Source organism: Lonchura striata, chromosome 1 (genome assembly GCF_046129695.1).
Source record: "Lonchura striata isolate bLonStr1 chromosome 1, bLonStr1.mat, whole genome shotgun sequence".
Taxonomy (NCBI): Eukaryota; Metazoa; Chordata; class Aves; order Passeriformes; family Estrildidae; genus Lonchura; species Lonchura striata.
Window position 1 is genome coordinate 33,448,936 of NC_134603.1, and position 16,880 is coordinate 33,465,815.

Consider the following 16,880-nt stretch of genomic DNA (forward strand, 5'->3'; position numbering starts at 1 on the left):
ATCACCTTCGTGGCCCTTTGCTGGACACTCTCCAGCAGCTCTCCAATTTTATTTAAAATGCTGAATCCTAGATAGCTCCTATGCGCCGTGCGGGAGCATACGCAGTTCCTACATCCGCTGTAAGGAGGCGTGACCCTGGATACAGAAAAGGCGCATTTGTCTCTTACAACAAATTTCTCTGGAAAAAGCCGGCAGAGCACGGACACGCCTCTCACTGGGCAGCAGCGAGGCACGGAGAACTGAATTCCACCGAGAACTGACCTCCTGCACGGAGGAGGACTTTATCCGACAGGATCACGACACCGCCGGGAGCCGGGCTGCAGCCTCACGCCCGCCGCGGAGCACGGATCGGAAGGGAAGGGAAGGGAAGGGAAGGGAAGGGAAGGGAAGGGAAGGGAAGGGAAGGGAAGGGAAGGGAAGGGAAGGGAAGGGAAGGGAAGGGAAGGGAAGGGAAGGGAAGGGAAGGAGCCGCCCCGCGGGCGGAGCGCGGCCGCAGAGCTTCCGCCCCGCCGCCCGGGCGCCTGGGGGGAGCTCGGCCGGGAGCTCGGCGGCGTCCGCCGCAGGGATGGTGTCGCTGCTGCCGCGCATCGAGCGGCTCTCGTCGCGGGTGGTGCGAGTGCTGGGCTGCAACCCGGGGCCCATGACCCTGCAGGGCACCAACACCTACCTGGTGGGCTCCGGGCACAGGTACCCGCCCTGCCCGGGACCGGGCTCGGCTGCCCCGGCCCCGCCTGGGGACCGTGAGCTGCCTTCGGCTCGAGAGGCCGCTACCGGCCTGCTCCCAAATCCCTTAGTCAGCGCTGAAAGGAGGAAAGAAAGCGCAGAGCGTTGGATTTGAGGAGCCAGTGCCCGGAGGCGGCCTGGGCGGGTGGGATATGGAGTCTCGTCCGGGCAGCCTTGAGCCGAGGCCGGGAATTCAGTGAGGGAAGCAGGCTGTGCCTCAGCTCCCCCGCGGGACTAAACGGTGCCTCCTGCCACTTGTCGCGGAATCGTAAATGTGTGGCCTACATTATTACTTGCCCTACTTTTTAAATTGTTATGCCGTGGGAGAGGAATGTCAGTAGGTAAAAAGTGGCGTCTGGATATGAAGGCATCCATTATTGCTAAATTTCCATTTGTTGGCTTCTTTTATTAATATTACTTGGCTGTCATGTGAACACTTTTTATTCTCTGGTGTGTGTCTCTCCCTCCCTTTTTTGTGGTCTGTGTGTAGAAGAGTCCTTATTGACACTGGAGAGCCAGGTATTCCTGAATATATCAGCTGTTTGAAGCAGACACTGTCAGAGTTCAACATCGCCATTCAAGAAATTTTAGTGACACACTGGCATCGTGATCATACTGGCGGAATCCCTGATATCTGCAAAAGCATTCCGAGTGGTAGGCAGAGATTTCAGATATTGCTGAAAATGTTAAATACATGGCAAGAAAAGCATTAAGCACAGAATGCTTCTGTGCAAATCAACTGGATTATTCTTCTGTATAAATTACATGCAATTTCATGATCCTGCTGCAGTGTGTAGATTGAGTGCAATGAATAATATTAATTTAATTGTAGTACTACAGGTTTTCTTTGATACCTGTGCATATTTTCACAGTGAATTTTACTTACGTGTAAATAATAAAAACATAGATTGCTATCAGCATGGTACTAAAAGATATGAGAAAAACTTGAAAAACTGCTTCTGTTTTACTTGGACAACAATGATAAATTTATTGTTATTTTCACTTTTGTAAAAACAAATTGCTTGAATATTGAAAAAGAAATGTGCATAACTTTGGGATTCCTTACAGGAGCCTGTTAGTAGTTGCTGACAAATTCATAAGCCTCAGAGCATGAGGGGAAAGCAGTAGGGCAGTATGCAAGTAAAATTTGATCTAAAAATATGTATTTCATGTTGACAAACAGTAAGATACATTTCTCTGTTGGTATCTGAGAAGAGAATAAGCAGTATGGGTAATGTGGGTAATTCTTAACATTGTTGGACTTTGTCACGAGCTTTGTCACAGGCTTAATTTTGTAAAGTTGCCAGGGGCTTATCTTTAATGAAACCTGGGTGCTACTGTAAACAATTGGTGTCTTGGAGACATGGGTACATTGATGTCTTGGTGAGGATTTTGGGCTTGCCAGCCTATCAGTGTGGCTGTAAAGACTAGCAAGGGATATGAATGCCTTTGCTGTCTATAGCTGTTCCAGCCAAGGTGTTTGCATTTTGTGCACTGGTCAGAATGGTAAAATCTGAGAGAAGTGGCAGGTCAAAAAATCTTCATCCAATTCTAGACAAATGTGATGCTTCTGTGAATCATAAAGCAAAATGTAAGGGCAGAAATCTAGTGGCATTGTAAAAACTTGGGGGAATTGACTCATGAGTCAAGAAAGAACATTTGTAAAATATATTACTGATCTTTATTAATTCCATTTGTGTTTTTTCCCCAATTTCAAATTTGTCACTGGTACAGAGTGCTGTATTCAGAATCAGTGGCTTTCACTGTTCAGTGGTTTTGGCTCTGGAATAAGGCTGCTCTACAAATATAAATATGATACTTTACAGAATTTGTTGTTTCTAGTTTTGTATTCATACTGTGTGATAATTAATAGTACTTATTCAAAAAGTAACCTGTCTGTGGCATTACCTTGTTAGCAACAAATTCAAAACATCATTTTCTTTGCTTTCCTTAAATATTAGACTCAGAATATCGCATATGTAAGCTCCCTCGTGTCCCTCACTGTGAAGAAACAATAGAAGGAGGACATAAATATTTTTATCTTAAAGATGGAGATGTGATAGAGACAGAAGGAGCCACACTCAGGTAACCATGAATTTCTTCAAGTTCTTTTTTTTTTTCAGAATTCTGACATGTACATGTATCCTAATTCCTAATGGTTCCCATACATCTAATCTTTTCAGTGCTTATGCGTGTAGACTTCCTGCCATGATCCCGCAGGATATGTTAATACAAAGACATTGTTTTTATGAATGAGAATTGTCAGAAATTAGCCTTCAGATTTAGTCTTTAGACTCAGCAGAGAAATTAACAATATTTCCCTAGAAAAACACTTTGTCCAAGGAAATAAAATTTTAATACTTTCTCATCACTCTTACATAATTAGTTACTATTAAAATTGTGGAAGTCTATAGTAGTCTGACTGGATTATTAGCATGCCTTTCTTTTTACTTTAAAAATATTTCCCTAGGAGACTCTAAAACATTTAATACTTAAAATGTTAAATTTTAGACCTTGAACCTATGAGGTTCTTGTAGGCTGCCAGCTTTTGGAGGACTTCTTTCTGTGATGCATACTACCTATAATGTTAGTCTAAATGAGTGTGAAACAGAAAGCTACTGTGCCTTGTGGGGGCACACACACAATAAAAAGGTCTGATCGTTCTGTTTTCAGACTCCTTTCTTTAACAAGGCATTATTCTTACACAGACAAAGTTTGCCTGTTTTCTTCATTTTAGATTATATCCCACTTGTAGAATATGTGACTTGGTTGATTGCAAGGAAAAAAACATTTAAAAAGAAAAGGGATGTCTTTTATCAAAAAGCATTTTATTTTATTAGTATAAAAATAAAAGTAAAAAACATCTTGTATTACATACTGAAGACCTCTCACTACCCTAAGTGGCCCATGTTTAGACAAAAATTTGGAGATGGAAAATATTTTTTTTTAATTTCAAGTCAGTCAAGGATTAGCCCATTTTGAAGTTTGTGGAGTACGTGTTTTGTCTCAGACATTCTGACTTGCAACAGGGAAGTTGCTATTGGAGAGTCCCCTGGAGGTGGGACAGCACGGTCCTGAGCCAGCTTCCTTTTCTAACTTCAGAGTCACAGTGCCTTCACCAGTCCCCCCACCCCAGCTTGGTGCCTTCACCAGTCCCCCACCCCAGCTTGGTGCCTGGAGGGCTCAAACAGGCCGGCTGTGCTGGTGTGGGAGTTGGGAGCTTCTTGAAGGGTGTTGTAAAAATACAGGGCTTGTAGCCAACACCTGGGAGAAGTTTATTGTGACGATTGGGAGCTTGTTGAAGTGTGTCCTAGAAGTGAAGGGCTTCTTTAGCCGACACTTCTGAAACCAAATAGTGGGCTAGTTTATTCCAGAAGGCATGGGAGTTCCCAGACACATAGTCTGGTGTCCTTATTGATCCTGAAGAGAATTTATAACAAACATTACGGCCCCTACAGGTGAATTGTAACAGGAGTCATGCAGCCAAACTTTATGGTTGGTTAAAAGCAGGTATTCTCACCTGGGTTAATTCAGTAACCACTTCAAGAATACTCCTAAACCCCATCACTGGTTCCAAACCAGCAGTATCTGCATGTTAAATTTTAGTTAGCAACCATCAGGTTTTCAAGGTGTGCCACAGCGAGGGGGAAAGGCATGCTGGCAACACCTCTCCACACACTGTCTGGCCTTCTCTTTCTGCTATTTTTTTCATGTTAGTGGTTTGGCTTCCTGGTGAAATTTCATCAAGAACTGAAGGATACCATGTCCCAAAGGTGAGCCCATCAACTTGATTTTGATGTTGCCTCCACAAGGCAATGGCTCACCTGCTTTCTGCTGAGCTCAGTATTCAGTAGGAGCATCAGATGATGCTGCACTTGTGGTCTCCCAGCCCTGCTTCAGCATGGCTGGGAGCTGTTTAGCCTTGCCCTGTACACCACACTTGGCACCTTCCTGATCACTGTTTTAATGCATCTGCCATTAACAAGATTCTAATGGATATTAGCAGTGATGCTGGTTGGAGTTGTGTTACTTTCAGTCTGCATCAGCCTTAGCATGAGGCCCTTCTGCTTTTCAGAAATCATTGTGAAAGGACACCCCAGTGCAGCTCCTTGGCAGCTTAGGTTACCATATACTGCATACATACCTACTGCTCCTTTGCTGCATGCTAATACACTGCTTGTGCAAGCTGTGGGTCCTTAATCCTTACCATGCAGGTGTTTAATGACCTGCACATAGAAAAGCTGAAAGACTTGCAGGGAAAAATAAATTTTTGAAGACTGAACTTTATCTGGGTCAGGTTCAGAAGTTTGTTGTTAATTTCTAAAAGAATAGATATCATCCTTACCCTCCAAAAGTACAATGTGTATGTCAAGAACTTCAAGTGTTTCAATCTGGAAATAACATGTCAATCTTATTTTTTAAAGCTTCAGAATAACTCCCTCTATAACAGAAATTCTGCATGGCTAGTCAGCTCCTTTAATGCACTTGATATGGTGTGTCATGCAAGTAAAAGCATGCTAGGGATGATTGGTGTTCTCTGGATGGTATAAGAAAATTGATTTGGATTAGGCAAAGTGTTACCTGTTTACATCAATTTCTCAGCCTTTTTTGGTCAGTTTTTTCTGATTCTTGTTATGGGCTGCTTTACAAGTGTATTAGTTTACCATCATTTTTTCTGGCTTCAAAAACGAAGTGTAGATATATATATGAAAAACATATGCTTTCTTTGTTCTTTAAACAGAGTTTTATATACACCAGGACACACTGATGATCATATGATTTTACATCTAGAAGAAGAAAATGCTGTATTTTCTGGTGACTGTATTTTAGGGGAAGGAACAACAGTAATAGAAGACCTGTCTGATTACATGAAAACTTTGAAAAAGTTGTTAGAAATGAAACCAGATTTGATTTATCCAGGTAAGTGGTTTTGGTTTTAACTTCTCTCTTTTACTGTGTAATTTTTAAATATCTCCTCTAAGAATTTGAGAACTATTATTACAATCAAACATCATTCCTGATGTAACAATTCAATTTAATAAGCAGTAAGCTAAGCTGACTTGTCATAGTGGTTTGCAAAACTTGAACATTTTCAGTGGTAGGTATCTTTCTTAAATTTCTCCATTTCAGGGTGTGTCTTGTCTTTCTGTGCCCAAAGACTTCAGGGGCCAAAATCTTTCACTGTTGGAATAGTAAGGCAGATTTAATTTTCTTCTATTATTCCATCCCTGTCCTTGAATGTTATCCTGGAAGAAAAAAGTAATAATTGTTCTTTTGTTCCTTTTCATACCCACATACACTGTCAATGTGAGTACCCTAGTAATGTTTTTTGAGATAGTTGTATGTCCTTTGCAGTACAGATTAATCACAAACTTGTCTTGGAAAGCTGTAGAACTGTAAAGTGGTAATCTTAGTTAATGATTTAGGTTCAATTTGAACAAGAGCTAGGGGGCCAAAAATGTTCTAAAAATAAGTTGCCTATTCATTCATTCTATGAATTTCCTTTAGTTTTTTTCTCTCTCACTCTCTCCTTCAAACCTTGGGAATGCATTTACTTTTCATATATACCACATGTCTGTTTGACAAGACTACATTTTAAGAATTCATTATGTAACTACAGTTTAAGCTCCTCATTTGCTTTTTCAGAGCTACATTTCAGGGTTTTTTTCTGACTTTTTCTGTCTCATCTTCAACTTCTCATTCCAAGCTACTGTATCTATGTTCTCAGCTGTGCCTTTTTCCATTAGCCATCTATGCTTAGCCTACTTTCTTATGTTCACTCTTAAAATAGCCTTCTTTTGAAGTATGTGTCCTTTAAGATCTCAGCATAAAAATGCTGTTTAAGAAAAACTTTCTTACATATTCCATAGATGTGGAGGTTGATGTAGACAGAATAGTGACTTGGTCATATATATTGACTTAAGTGACTTAACTAATCAACTTAACTGATTTAACTAACTATTAAAACTAACAATTTTTTAGAAAGTAAAACCAAATGTTTACTTTCTTTCTTTCTTAACACCTGCAAAATGCAGTCTGTTCCTCTAACTGAATTTCTGCCTTCCAAAACCCCATATATGTCCAATTATGTTTGGTTTGTCAATTTTATCTATTGTATTTCACTCTGTTCTTAATAGTTTTGTATCTAGATTACACATTCACCAAGGCTGAACATCTGTGCTCTTTATTTCTAAGTGTTTGCTACTGTTTTAACTGTGTTCTTACTGGACTTGCAATTAGGAAGCCAGTCTGATTGATATTGTGAATTTTCAGTGATGATAGCTAAGTATTGAGATGGTTTAGAACTATTCATCCAGACACCACAAAATGTACATGCAGTTGTGCAAAAAGTGCTATTGCTCAATCAGAACAATTGGTGATACTGTTGGGTATAACTACAGCAGAAATAGTTTGCTTTACCAATATATTCTATATAAGCAAATCACTCTGTGCTGCAGTATTAAGTCTTCATAACTCTTGAACTGTTTCCTCCACCAATGCTTTAGCACTCATGTGGTAACCTCAGAATTACACAAATTTTTGTAACAAACTGACTGCTGACTACCTGAGAGTAGGTGAATTTTGTCACTCCTTCCCCTTCTTTGTTTCTTTTTTAATTTAATGTGGAAGCTACTCTGGCACAACACTCAGGATATCTAATTACAGATAATACTTGATGAGAATCCTTGGGACAAGAAAAGGGCATTTTAGTCAGCAAAAGGCTCCCCATCCTGTAATAATATACAATTTTCCTTGGTAATACAGAAAAAAATGGTACTGGAATTAGGAATCTGTGGAAGATTTCATGAGCCAATTGTTTTCTTCACTTCTGTCCTTTGTGCTGTAATTTAAAGTAAGAGAATCTCACACTTTACAATGTGTTATGAGGAAATAATATGTATCTGTCTGAAATTAAACCTGAATTCATGGAAAGACGGTCAGATTTTGAGAGTGCTTTTCATATGCTCAGAAGCATTTTACTTTTACTCAGATATTAATCCATTTATTCATTAATAAATAAATAACTCTACTGCTGTCCCTGAAAAATGACGGATGGGAAAGTTCCACATCTGGACTTAGTTCCCAGCTTTCTGAGATCATTTTAATGTACATATATGCGTACACAACAGCTACTGATCAGATGATGTAATAGATATGAAGTCCCTTTAACTTTGCAAAATGAGGGTTCCATTTCAGGTTCTGACATTGGTCTTGTAGTCTAAGTCTATTAAATCGCTTGGAAGAGTAGGGACAGGTTTTAAGAATGCCTTGAGAGTCCATGTTCAACCCATAATTTTGATTACTTCAGTGAGATTTCCGTCATTAGAGAATGCAAGAGAATGGACAGTTAACATTACAGTCTCTGCTTTGTATATCTTACTGTGTTTTTTCTAAAAAGTTTTTAAGTTTTAGGTGTATAAATGGTAACAGTAGAGATATTGTTATACTTGTAATTTATTTTGTAAGGAAAAATAGCTTCATATTAAATATGTTTGAAATCATTAAATATAAATGCATATTTTAGTATAGCTTTATGTTTACACATTTCATATCTTGTATTTTTAATACTTAAACAAGGTAAGTTTCAATGTATACTTAGTAATTTCAAACATGCTGGAGTGTGTAAGCTGAGATGTATAAATATTTTGACTTGTAGGAGGATAGACTCCTTTGACACTAGTTCAAAACATGAAAAATCAGTTGCTCTTTTTCTATAAGCTGCCTGTCATCAGGCAAAATAAGCTTTGATTTTAAAGCTTAAAAATTAAAAACCCATTTAATCAGTAAACCCAAAAGTGCAAGTAAAGAATACAGTGATTTTTTTCATAGTTAGAGAACCTCAAAATAAACTGATTTTGATGATACCAAGTAACTTCTAAAAGAAAGCTATAGTTTTTTACAGTAGTTCCTTTTCTATTAATTTTATAAATTTCTTAGAGTGTGCATTCAGAGGGCAGAGCTGGAAGTTGCTGCTGCTACTTCACGTGAGTTGTACAGGCAAAGAAAGAGGAAACCTTGCTGTAAAAAGTATGTGATGAATGTTTGTGCAAGTCAATTCCTCTATAGGTAACACAATAAATTTAATTTCTATGCATGTAGCTCTCATGGCTGAACAATATTTTCTGTCATTTTAATGTACCGTGAGATTTGATTTTTTGTAAAGATTAGTGCTTTACCAATTAAGCCATTTCATAATGTGATTCAAAGACCTTTAAGTTGAACATTTCTGATCTGCCACAGTCAGTCCAGGAAAAAATATGTTTTGCTTATTAACCAGCCAGACATAAAATAATAAAATAATCCACCTATAACTTTCCCTGTGCCTTCCATTTTTCCTGCCCTGACATGTTCTGACTGCCTCACTTATTTGTGTCCTATTAATTTTTCTTATCATACTCACGACAGTGTTTCTAAAGGCATAAAATACAGTGTGTGAATCAGTTTTGAAGATTTGTTTGGGAAAAGTTCCCATCAGCATTAAACATGTCACCTTGGTGTTTGCCCCAACAGGACAGTAACACCTGAATCCTTTGTATCAGCCATTATTGTTCAAAGGCCAGTATCAATTTAAATCATTAGTGTCAATATCCTTTGGGGAGTGAAAGACAAGGAAACAGAGATAATACAGTAATCTGAATCTCATCTTTTAAATCTGTTCAGCAGTGAACTCCTTTCCTTTTTTCTAATGGCCTAAAGTAGTCTGCCCTTGCTTTCCTTATTCCATCTGAAGTATTCCCTTTTCCCTGTTCAGACTTTTAATATCCTAGTTTTTCCTTTCCATCTTAATGCTTTGCAGATGCAGACTGTAATAAAGACATTCAAACCTTTTTCTCATTAGTTTTAAATCTACTAGAGTTTACAAAAGAATGTTTCAATTATTCAGTAGTGTACTTAATTACAAATGTAAGTAATAGTGCTCTGGTACATGTGTTTTGATTTTTAGGTCACGGCCCAGTAGTACGTGATGCAAATACTAGAATCCAAAACTACATTTCTCACCGACTTGCACGTGAACAGCAAATTATAAATGTTTTCCAGAAGAATACTGGGAAATCATATACATCCTCAGAGCTTGTAAAGATGGTATACAAGGTAATTGTTGATCAAAAGTTTTCAGATCAATCTAAAGAAAATTGAGGTTAGGTTTATCAAACTTGTATGTAACAGTGTTGGTTTTTGAGTGAAAATCATGGTGGCTTCTTGAAAGGGATAAAAAATATTTCTGCCTGTTCAGAGTTCAATTATGATTGTACCTTTAAATTGTCTCATTTAAGCACTTAATTGAGGTGAGGCCCACATGATTCTTACAAACTTATTTAACTATCCAGGTCTTAGGCACAGTTTCATAAGACTAAGCAAAAATTAAATAGTAGTGCATAGTTCAGAATGAAAAGTATGACATGACTATTAATTATGGATTTCCCAAAGTGTGTTTGCAGTCTCCTGAAGAATGGTTGAAAATTGAGTTCTTGATTTATCAGTCTGCAAGAGGTTACCAGTGAACTGCAATTCCACAGCAAAGAGAAATATATCGCAGCTCCGATGTTGTATGTGTCTTTAGACTGTATAACAGTACTTTGTTGCTACTTCATCATCCTTCATGTAGCCTCTTCAGCTTTTCGCTGTGGTTGGGAGTTGCCCTCCTAACAAGCAGGGATAAGAGATACAGTGTTTCTGCTGTGGAGGAAGATGTCAAAGTTTGCCAATAGCTGTGGCTCATGAACTGGTCTGTAACAGCTTCAAAGCTCATTTTTAGTAGTTCTGCCGATACACAGTTTCCGAAAGAATGCCTATGTCACCACGAACGTTTTGCAGTGCTGATACACCATTACCTATGGTCATTCAGCTTCTGCAGTTCTCCTGCCTGATGAACTAGGTTTTAAGCATAAAGCCATTCTCGTGTTTCTGTAAATCACAAAGCACTTGTCCTGCCTATGTAAGAATTTTTTCAGTACTATTACAAAGAAATGTATATGCTTTCAAAGTATTCTCAAGGTTCACATTTATTTAACTGGTTTTCTAGTGACTTTTCCTGCCATACATAGTATTTGAATAGCTTTTTAATTTTCAAAAAGGAAAAAAAGAGTTTTGTGTTTAGGATGATAGAGCTGGAGAGGAGTATTTTGGGCAGTAGTCATACAATCATAGAATGGTATGGGTTGGGAGGGATTTTAAAGGTCAGCAATTTCAGCCAAGGGCAGAGACACCTTCCACAAGACCAGGTTGCTCAAAGCCCCATCCACCTTGTCCTTCAGCCCTTCTAGAGATAGGGCATCCACAGCTTTTCTGGGCAACAGGTGTTACTGCTTTTACATAATAAGCATTGAAGAATTGTAAAAAATATTTTGTCCTCCTGAAGCTGTTACATATTTTTATTGTTTACTCATTTACAGATACTAATGGCTACAGGATATTTAAACCTATGCAAATGTTGTCATGGAATAGAACAGATAGTTATCTATGGAGAAATGCATTATAAATTTGTCTTTAAAAATACTCAGCTACACTGACAATCCAGGGCAGATCAAGATCAGAGGAGAAGTCTTCTTAGTGCTGGCCAAAGTTTCCATCATACAAATGGATAATGCAAAAAACAGAGGAGAATTCTTCTTAGTGCTGGCCAAAGTTTCCATCATACAAATGGATAATGCAAAAAACCAAGGAGAGTAAACAAAAATGTGTTGTTAGACTGCGCGTTTAACTGGTGTAAAATTGATTCACTAACATATAGTTAGTTGTTACATAACTAATGGAATGTTCCCATACCGATTCACAAGAGGAACATCTATGGTAATAAACCATGGGTTCCATGGTTTAACAAAATAATTGATGGATATTTAAATACAAAATGCATATTTTTCATTCCCTTTAGGAAATCCCTGAGAATTTACTTCCAGCAGCAGAACGTAACCTCCTGGTCCACTTGAAGAAGCTGGAAAAAGAAGGAAAAGTGTGTAAGTTGTGAATGAAGGGTGGAAGGAGGGTCATTTTCATTTTGATGTTCTATACACTAGTTCTTATGTTATTTTAGTGCATTATTTTCTAGGGCGGAAAAAAGTGCAATTTTTTGCATTAGCTGTCCGTCATACAAATTGACGTAGAGTAATATACAGAATGGTTGTACAGTATTCACAAACTTTTAGAAAATATTTTACTAAGTATTTGAGTGCTTAGAGCTCAGATTACTGCAATGTATATGCCTTTCCATCTTTATTTAAAACATACCATAGAATACAATCCAATGCCAGCATTTACATCTTCCTATATTTTCTGAAATTCATACCTAAATATGCATGTACATTTTACGGGTTTACATTTAAGTTTGTGCCCAGACTAAATGTTGAATATTTTTGTGTGTATATGTTATAGAGATAATTAAAATCACGCAATGTCAATTTTTACAATTTCTGATTAGTAGAGTGCCTAAGTAGAGCTGCTGTATTTAGTTTACTGTTTTTACATTGTGCCTTTACTCTTAACGAATAAGGTCAAGTATTCTATTTCTGTAATGGCCTGTGCATATGGACACATTATTCAGTCAAAGCTTAGGAAAATATTTCTTCCTATACAATACATAACTGCACTCAGGACTGACTATTTGTAAGTAAATAATAACATGAATTAACAGCTGTTGCAGATTTTTACCATTTACCAACCTGAATAACAACATAAATTAGCGTATTTTTTCAACTTAGACCCTCTGTTTATCTTACTGATAGAATGGTACTAGGTACTAACTGAACAATTGAGACTGAATTTTTGTAATAGTAATAACAACCTGATTTTTATTCAAGGAAAACAGACTAGAGTCACATAGAATACAATCATTACTGAAGTTCAGAAAATGTCCTCTTTGGGCTTATTTTGTACAGAATACCGTAGAAACTTTGCCAGCATGGTACTTACTGCAGCAGCTTTTAAATATTATCTCAATTCTTGGTTATTAACATACATCCATGAGCTATAAATTTCTCCAATTTTGTGCTACCAGACTCATCAAGGGCCTGAGGTGCTGTTGACTCTTTATCCCTTCTTTTCACTCTCAAAGTAGTTCAAGCAACCGTATTTTCTGTTGAGGTCAAATAGTAGATAAATTAACTTTTTCTTTAAAGGTAGTCTTCCCTACAAGAGTGTCTGCATCTTGAATACCCAGGAAATAATTTAGTTGAGTGAGCTACTGATTTAAGGGTTTGTTTTCTCAAAACTACCCAATTCATGTTTACTGAACAAAAATAACTCAGTTTTTCTCAGAAATCACATTTTAGTTTTGAAGAGGGAGCAGATACAGTCATTAATCTTTTCACAAAGTATCAACTACTTGAAATTATTAGAAAGGTTAAATAACTAGAGGGGATGCTAGTCAGAATAATTTGTGGGATTCCCCTACTCCAGTTGGAGGCCCTTGATTCAAATGTGTGTCTTACTTTCCTGGAAGCATGAGATGTGCCCTTTGAAGTTTGTTTTGTTTTTTAAACTTGAATTTGTGGGCACAGAGAATGTGAGAAGCAATCTCATCGGAACACTTGAGGTTACTGAATTTTTAAATACAAGCTTAGGCCCAGACCAATGGTAAATGCTTAACATTACATGACCTTTGCCCATTTTGCAGTTCAAATTAGGGGCATCTGTTGAGGAAGACTGATTCTGTTGATTATGAGCATGTCACATATAAATGCTTGTGTACTCATGGTACTTGCTCATTTGATTTTAATATCCTTTGATGGCCTTTCCACATATTCTGAGATCTTGCAGCATCTCAAGTTTTGTTCTTGTTATGGAGGACTTGAGCTGTAGACATAACACTGTCTTGCTTAATTTTCTCAAAATGTTTTTCCAAAAGAACATCTTGTCAGTATCAATAATGGAGGTGACAGGCATATTGCAACCTTACAAGTGAGTTACTCACTGCAGATGATGGCCATATTGCAGCTGCCTGCTGCAATCATTAATTACCCACTCAATACTAGGGATTGCAGATTTTGTCAGTATGTAATTTTTATAACTGCAGTCGGGAGTGACACTGCCTCTTAATTCAAGCAAAAATGTTGCTCTTCCTACTTAAAACAAAAATAATGTCTTGTAAGCAGGAGTGTGGCATAATGTACATGTGTAAGCTTTATCCCATGGTTGGATATAAATAATTTGGTCATTGTTTCACATCATAGCTGATGAAGAGATAAAAAGTAATTTGGCTATTCTTAATTTAGGAGCACAGACTTTTTTCCATCTAAAGGTTATAAATCTCAGAAAATGCAACAAGCGCTCTGCTACCTCAGATTTCTTAATATCTTGAAAGTTTAATATACGAAACTTTAAATAACTAGAGGATTATTAAGACCTTTTTATTAATCATTCTTTATACTGCTAGGTTACATTGTGAAATAGTTAATGTTTATCACCTTCAATTAAAACTGAACACTGGCATGAAGGAAAGTATTTAATTAGTTTTAACAATGAATGTCATGTGTAGGCATACATGTACATGTTAAGTTTATCAATGTTTATAAATAAAATCTAAGTATTGATTTGTGACTAATTTGGTGTCTTTTTCTTAACAGTACTTGATGAAACTCGCAACTTCAGATGGAAAAACAATTTATAAGTTAGGCAAGATTGCTCAGGAGTGCATTTAAATCTTCATGGTTGCTGTATGAAAAATCATAACAATGAGCTGGAAAGTAAAAACTAATTTTTACTTAGTTTTTAAAAAAGTGGTAACGATTTTAAAGCAATATTACAGTAAGTTAACTGATGTTTCACATTCTACTGTATTGGAATTTTAAAATACCTTGGTGGGTACTGAGTTAATAAAATTGAACGAGTGTGAAGAATTGAATCCTGCCTTTGTTATAAAGTGCTGAGTTTCATCATTGGTGGCAAAAGACAAATAGCAAGATCTTATAAATTTAATATTATAGTATCTTAAAGAAATATTATAAACTTAATAAATCACATATATAAAAGAAATCTCTAGTAAAAAAAACAGAAAATATGTTATTCTAAACCTGGTTTCACCTGCCTGTCCTTCTCAAAAAGTAATTTTCTATTAAGTTATTTGTACATTCTAAAAAACCAAGTTGTTTTTGCTAACAGGTATAATACTGGGGTTTATGTTCCTTTTCTAATTCAGCTGACTGTGCTTGTCTTTGCTGGTTCCTCAGTGCCACAGGTTTTAACAAACACTGAAAGTAATTCTAGACTTTTGGGTTTTTTGGTGGAAACATCATTTCTATGGAATTCTTTCAAAGAATTCATTAATTTTAACTAACGCATGTCAAAAATGCACAGAGTTGGAGCAGACAAATTCTTTGTAAGATTCTGCAAGAATGTGATTAAAAAGCTGTATAAATTGAGATATTTATTACGCGCCATATGACGTTTTGCTGTTAATCCACTTAAAGTAGAAATATTTTAACTAAGAGTTTGTATTTGGTTGTAAGATATTGTACAGTGTATTAAGATATGTTTGGAAATTAATTTAAACTGCAAGTTCAGTTCTCTGTGAACATTCCACTTGCAGAATAGTACATAAATATTTCTTTACGTTGTCTGTTCAAAGTGTGAGACATTTGGTGATATATACATTTCTTATAATATTACTCAGCCTTAAAAAACAAAAGCAGATCTGAGATATTTGAAAATATCAAGGACAAATATATGTCCTTTAAAACCTTAGACCATTCAATCCTGTACCCTCATTTGTGAAACATGCATATATGTTTGGGTCCTTAAGGCATATCTTAATAATTGACGTTATTTTACAAAGTTGATGGCATTTGTTCTGATTAGCTGAGACAAATCAAAAACAAAAATACTCACAGGAACCCAAAACTGAAATGGGAAATAATTACTTTCTGTAAAAATTATGCTTCTTTCATGCTTCACTGATCTGAAATTTGGCCACATCATGACACATGCTCACTTTTAGCTTTTTAAACAGTGCCATTAATTATCAGTGAAATGATGGTTTGCTGTCATGAGATCTGAGAACCTAAGACAGCAGGAAATTGATATGAAGAGGTGATGTCTCATTACCTTTCTGAGATAAAGAAGAAATCTAATGTCACTTAATTATTTTCTTCTGTTTTACTATAAATTTTGAAATCATGGAAATGGCTTTAGAATGCACTTAAAGAATTGTTGAAACTTGCTGGTGGTAAAGAAATAGAAAACTCCGTGTCTGTGCTTTGCCACCTGACATCTTCAAAAAAAAAAACCACAAGGAAAAAGGCTCTTTAACCAGACAAGTAATTAATGATTGTGTATGGTGTCTTTGTAATATTAAGAGCAGAAATTGGACTGTTACTAAGATGCATATATAATAAAGGATACTTGGCTATGGCATCCTGAAAAAGTCTCAAGGCTCCTTGTTGATTATCATGTCTAATGCAATGTTTATTTTTAAAAGATGAAAATGTAAGATATGCCATCTATGTACAAAAAGGAGAATTAGCCCTTTCACATGTACATGTTCATCTGTTGAGAATGCATTAAAGGTTACAAATAAAAAGAGGGGAGGGGGCTATTTCTATTTTAATAGGTTAGAAAGACTAATAATACCAGTTGCTGGGATAACTTTCTAAACAGCTGGGGACAGAAGGAAGCACAAATCATATTTCCAGCCTTCCTGCTAGCTAATTTCAAGAACCTCTTCTGAAAAGCAACATCCTTTATTACATTTAAGACCTAGACATTTGATGGAAGATATCTTTTTTTAAGTTTTCCATTCTGTTCCTTGCTGATTTGCTTATTTATATTTGTTTTAAAATACTTTTCTTGGTTCTCTCTCTAGGCATGCTTGATGACACTTAAATTCTATAGAAATTCACATAAATTCTAGAAATAGAAAGCTGTTTTTGTCTTGTTACTGCAGGTGTCATAATATGCTTCCTGTCAAAGTCTCCATGATCTTGCCACCTGAAACGCTGTATTTGGTTTGGTTGGGAAGGTTTTGGGACTCACACACGGTGGTGGCTTCTGTGATAAGATGCTAGATGTTGACTCAGATCGTAGGGAACTTGCTAAATAATGTGATCAGTTTGAAGCCTAGTGTTGGAAAACATGGATGTCTGGAAAGAAATGTGGCAAACAGACCAGCCACCCGTGCCAAACAGAAGGTTGAGGGCTGACCATCCCACTTTGCCTAAAGTGCCTAA

The 16,880-nt window shown here is 36.9% G+C and overlaps 1 protein-coding gene across 2 annotated transcripts; it reads left to right on the plus strand.

Annotated features, from left to right (window-relative positions):
• The first annotated feature begins 481 nt into the window (after positions 1-481).
• LACTB2 (lactamase beta 2) lies at positions 482-16,078 on the plus strand. Of its 2 annotated transcripts, none has more exons than XM_031504040.2 (7): positions 482-687; positions 1,214-1,377; positions 2,685-2,808; positions 5,465-5,643; positions 9,668-9,816; positions 11,597-11,674; positions 14,283-16,078. In XM_031504040.2, the coding sequence occupies exons 1-7, from the start codon at positions 566-568 to the stop codon at positions 14,355-14,357; spliced, it is 891 nt and encodes a 296-aa protein (XP_031359900.1). In that variant the 5' UTR covers positions 482-565; the 3' UTR covers positions 14,358-16,078. The 2 variants fall into 2 exon arrangements, with proteins under 2 accessions (XP_031359900.1, XP_021399049.1); XM_021543374.3 differs by having other exon boundaries at positions 483-687; positions 11,597-11,678.
• The last annotated feature ends 802 nt before the right edge of the window (positions 16,079-16,880 follow it).